General features: G+C 42.5%; 1 protein-coding gene across 1 annotated transcript in view; it reads right to left on the bottom strand.

Annotated features, from left to right (window-relative positions):
• POT1 (protection of telomeres 1) overlaps positions 1–276 on the bottom strand; it is a gene marked incomplete at its 3' end in the record, with an annotated part of 89,722 nt that extends 89,446 nt beyond the window's left edge. The window contains exon 1 of the mRNA XM_015426396.1: positions 58–276. Coding sequence (XP_015281882.1) covers positions 58–180 — 123 coding nt within the window. The remainder of the gene's footprint in view (positions 1–57) is intronic.
• Between the last annotated feature and the right edge of the window lie 5,032 nt (positions 277–5,308).

Here is a 5,308-nt window from a genome sequence, read left to right as displayed (position 1 = left end):
GGACGCATAGGTACCGGCATTTTTTAAAAAAAGAGGGAAATAATTATGAAAGTTTACCTGAAAATATTTGTTGGCATAGTCACCTCCCAACTGCAAATGCTTCAAATCGACTTTCTGGAGATGCTTTGGGAGCGAAGTTTTTAATCCCTGCAGGGACACTTTTAGCTCTTCAAGAGGCATAGTTTCTCTTCCCAAACTGAGTTTACGTTTTTGTAAAATATATACATATTTTTCTAGCACCCAAATCAGCCAGATCTTCCTGAAAAGACTGACACAACAAAGCTTTACTAGCTTGGTTAAACGGGCAAACTTGCCTAACTCACACCAAATAACGTTGACTTCACAAGAATCCCCAGCGCGCGCTCCACTCGCTTAGCCTTTATCTTCTCTCTCCCTAGCTCTCTATGGTTCACGGAGGCTCCGAAACCCGGAAGATAACTAGCCAAGCGCATGCGCGGGGTGTTAATACATCCGTCTGTGATTCGTAATGTGAGACGCTGTGAAGATTTGGCGGGACAGTACGAATTATGAACTTGAAAATGTCGCCCTCGTCCTTCCCCTTCCTGTTAAACGAGCGGCTCATGTTGCCTCAGTTGTTCCCAATAACTTGTGGAAAGTTGCGCAAAATCGCAAGAGTCGTGCAATCTTATTCTGTGTATACATACACGGAAATAAGATCTGCGTTCTTCGAGGGGGCTTTCTAAGATTGGTATTTCTTTGTATTTACACGAGCGTGGCGGTACTTAACCAGACTCTTCTCCTAAAATGCTTATTACACGATATACATTGCTGTCTAATAGGGTTGTCAACTCCTAGTTGGGAAATTTCTGGAGATTTGGGAACTGGAACCTAGAGAAGGAGAGGGGAGAGGAGGGACTTCCACGGGATATAGTTCCATTCAGTTACGGTCCAGAGGAACTGGCCACTTTTGTCTGTAGATCTGTTGTGATTCTGGGAGCTCTCCAGATCACACTTGAAGGTTGGCAACTCTGCTGTTAGGAGCACTTTTCAATGTGTCTTGTTGTTTGTTTATGTTTTATTTTTAGATAGATTATAGCCTTTCCTGAGATCTACTATTACAACTGAATTCCATGCAATAGAGATCAGTTCACCTGGAGAAAATGGCTGCTTTGGAAGGTGAATTCTATTGCATTATACCCCACTAAAGTCCCTTCCCTCTTCAGGCTTCACCTCCAAAATCTCCAGGTATTTCCCAACCTGGTGGTGGCAATCCTAGTGATACCTGTTCTATAGAAATAGAAAAGTTGCTTTTCCACATATGGTAATCAAGCAATTCCATGAGGCACTTCCTTCAAATCCCATAGATGTCTATGATAAGATGTGTTTCAAAATTGCCTAAGGAGTACTACTGATATCAGATTGTATAATAGGCAGCTTTGGTTAGAATCCGACTCTTCAGCCAAACTCTGTAAAAGGAAAATTCCATTAATAGGATGAAAGATCAAATAAGATCAAATAATGAAAACACATGACATTCAATTTCATGCCAATGTTTTTTTTCCCCTGATGTGACTAAAAACAAACAAACACCCTTCTCCAGTATAAGAACATAAGAGAAGTCAATGTTGAATCAGGCCAATGGCCCATCTAGTCCAACGCTCTGTCACACAGTGGCCAAAAAATACCAGGTGCCATCAGGAGATCCAGCAGTGGGGCCAAGACACTAGAAGCCCTCACTGTTGCCCCCCCCCCCAAGCACCAAGAATACAGTGCATCACCTGCCCCGGCCTATGAGTTCCTATCTATACCTTGTGGCTAATAGCCACTGATGGACCTCTGCTCCATATGTTTATCCAGTTCCCTCTTGAAGCTGTCCATGCTTGTAGCCGCCACCACTTCCTATGGCAGTGAATTCCATGTGTTAATCACTCTTTGGGTGAAGAAGTACTTCCTTTTATCTCTTCTAACCTGACCACTCAGCAATTTCATGGAGTGCCCACAAGCTCTTGTATTGTGAGAAAGGGAGAAAAGTACTTCTTTCTCGACCTGCTCTATCCCATGCATAATCTTATAAACCTCGATCATGTCACCCCTCAGCCGCCGTATCTCCAAGCTAAAGAGCCCCAAGCGCTTTAACCTTTCTTCATAGGGAAAGTGTTCCAACCCTTTTATCATTCTAGTTGCCATTTTCTGCAGTTTTTCCAATGCTATAATATCCTTTTTGAGGTGTGGTGACCAGAACTGTACACAGTACTCCAAATGAGGACGTACCATCGATTCATACAGGGGCATTATGGTACTGGCTGGTTTGTTTTCAATTTCCTCCCTAATAATCACCAGCACAGCGTTGGCCTTTTTTATTGCAGTCACACACTGACTTGACATTTTCATTGAGTTATCTACCACGACTCCAAGATCTCTCTCTTGGTCAGTCTCTGCTAGTTCAGACCCCATCAATGTGTATTTATAGTTAAGATTTTTTGCTCCAATGTGCATCCCATTGCACCTGGCCACACTGAACCCCATTTGCAACGTTGACACCCACTCGCCCATCCTTGACAGATCCCTTTGGAGTGCCTCACAATCCTCCCTGGTTGTCACCACCCTGAACAACTTTGTGTCATCTGCAAATTTAGCCACTTCACTGCTTACTCCCAACTCCAAATAACTAATAAACAAGTTAAAAAGCAGTGCACCAAGTACTGATCCCTGCGGTACCCCACTGTTTACCACCCTCCACTGAGAAAATTGCCCATTTATTTTTGTCAGGAGATCCACTCTCTGTTTCCTATTAATCAGCCAGTTTTTGATCCACAAAAGGACTTGTCCTTTTATCCCGTGACTATTGAGCTTACTTTGATGAGGAACTTTCCTTTGATGAGGAACTTTCTCAAAAGCTTTCTGGAAGTCAAGGTAAACAACATGTATTGGGTCTCCCTTGTCCACATGTTTGTTCACTCCCTCAAAGAACACTAACAGGTTAGTGAGACAAGATCTTCCCTTACAGAACCCATGCTGAGTCTTCCTCAATAGTTTTTTTTTTCATCTATGTGCCTATTAATTCTTTCCTTAATAATAGTTTCCACCAACTTACCCGGTATCGAAGTCAAACTGACTGGCCTGTAATTTCCCGGATCTCCTCTGGAACCCTTTTTAAAGATGGGAGTGACGTTAGCTACTTTCCAGTCCTCAGGAATGGAGGCAGATTTTAATGAAACATTACATATTTTTGTCAGGAGATCCACAAGTTCACATCTGAGTTCTTTCAGAACTCTCGGATGTATGCCATCTGGACCTGGTGATTTATCAGTTTTTAAGTTGTCTATCAGTCGTAGGACTGAAGCGATATTAAAAATAATAGTTTAATAATCCAGACAGCCTTGTCTCACACAAGTTTTCAGGCCTTGAACACCTGACACTTGAAACCCTCGACCCCCCACCTTTTTCCTCCTACTACCTAAAAGCTTGTTCCTCGGTTTTGAATTTCCCATAAAAGCCTGTTGCAAAGCTGTCACTAACACTTGAAACCCTCGACCCCCCACCTTTTTCCTCCTACTACCTAAAAGCTTGTTCCTCGGTTTTGAATTTCCCATAAAAGCCTGTTGCAAAGCTGTCACTATCTCACTATCTTTGTGTCTGTGGTCGAGCTTCAAAGAAAGCCAGGTGGGTGTAAGAGTTTAGTTTTCCGGACTAACTTGTAATAGCAAGCTAAACAAAATGGTGCACTAAATGAAGATGTTTCCTGTAACAGAAAAAAGTTTTAAAAGAACATTCCACTGCTAAGTGCTTGGCTTGTATGACATGTAACCTGTAACTGGTATAAATGCTTTGTTACTGCATAGCTCAAGGTTCGTCCATTTCAGAGCACCTTGCAGTGCAGGTCGAACCTGACGTCAAATAAAAACTTGTCCTCTTGATGAATCTGGTGTGGTCTCATAAGTCTGGACATAGGCTCCTCTCCCGTACTTCAGGACGTCCTCTCTCTTCACCTCAATCTGACTCATGTCCTTAAACACTGCTCCCAAAATCAAAGGTTTTGGAGTGGGCAAGCACTTCTCATCTTCCACAGTGAATACAGAGGCAAAAAATGCATTCAGCTTCTCAGCCATTTCCCTATCATCCTTCAGTACTCCTTTTACCCCTTGGTCATCCAAGAGCCCCACTGCCTCCCTGGCTGGTTTCCTGCTTCTAATGTATTTGAAGAAAGTTTTATTGTTGGTCTTTATATATTTTTGCTATATGCTCCTCATATTCCTTTTTTGCCTGCCTGATCACAGACTTGCATTTTATTTGCCACAGCCTGTGTTCCCTTTTATCAACCTCACTGAGACTAGCTTTCCACCGCTTAAGGGAATCCTTTTTACCTTTTACAGCTTCCATTACTTCATCAGTTAACCATGCAGGCTTTTTCCTATACCTATTTGTGCCTTTCTTAACCTAAGATATATTTTTTTTCTGAGCCTCTAGGATTGTAGTTTTAAATAGTCTTCAAGCTTCCCCAGTGGTTTTGACCCTTTCTACTTTTCCTTTCAGTTTCTTCCTCACATGTCCCCTCATATCAGAGAAGTTACCCCTTTTAAAGTTAAAAGTGGTTGTGTCGATCTTTTTGGGCAACTCTGTATTTATACAAATGTTGAACTCAACATACTGTAGTAGGAATGCAAGTTATACTTTTTTTGTTTTGTTCTCCAAAAGTAATAAAAGATGCTCTCCAGAGGCGAATGCAAGCATACTCACATGCCAAAATAAAAAATGCAACATATCTTTAAAATTCATTTTAAACTATATGAGGAGGTGGCTCTCCATGTATTTGTTTATAACTGATGTGGGGGGTGCGCAGGTTCGTCACACCCCCCCCCCCCAGAGACCCGGGGGAGGGGGCTCGGGCCAGGGGCCTTTTTTGAAATGAACATTAAAAGAGGTCTGGGGACCAACTATAAACGTGAGTCTAATGTAAACGGCGGCTAAAAAGAAAAGAAAGCTCCCTACCCCATCCTACAAAGCAGAAAGTGAGGCGGGTGGGGGAGGGACGCCTCCCAACTGCATGAACTTTTGAACGAACCAGGGGGGGAGCGGAAGAGAAAGCATTTAAAACTGTCAAGAAATACTTACTGAGGCGAGTCTGAGTGTTGAAGTGCATATTCAGAGACTTTTAAAATATTTGCTAAAGTAAACAATAAAGATGGCAGGGAAGAGGACGGAGAAGGAGAAGCCTGTGAAACCGAAAGGAATTGAGAGTCCTAAACCAGAAGGAACCAACAAGTTGGCAAAGACTTTGGCAGAATCCATGCACCCTCTACTGGACCAGATGAATAACTTTAAGGAGCAGATGACAAAAATGACTCAA

Source organism: Gekko japonicus, unplaced genomic scaffold (genome assembly GCF_001447785.1).
Source record: "Gekko japonicus isolate JY-2015 unplaced genomic scaffold, Gekko_japonicus_V1.1 scaffold819, whole genome shotgun sequence".
In the NCBI taxonomy this organism is placed as follows: domain Eukaryota; kingdom Metazoa; phylum Chordata; class Lepidosauria; order Squamata; family Gekkonidae; genus Gekko; species Gekko japonicus.
The sequence above is the reverse complement of the archived record's forward strand: the minus strand, read 5'-3'. Positions and strand labels throughout refer to the sequence as shown.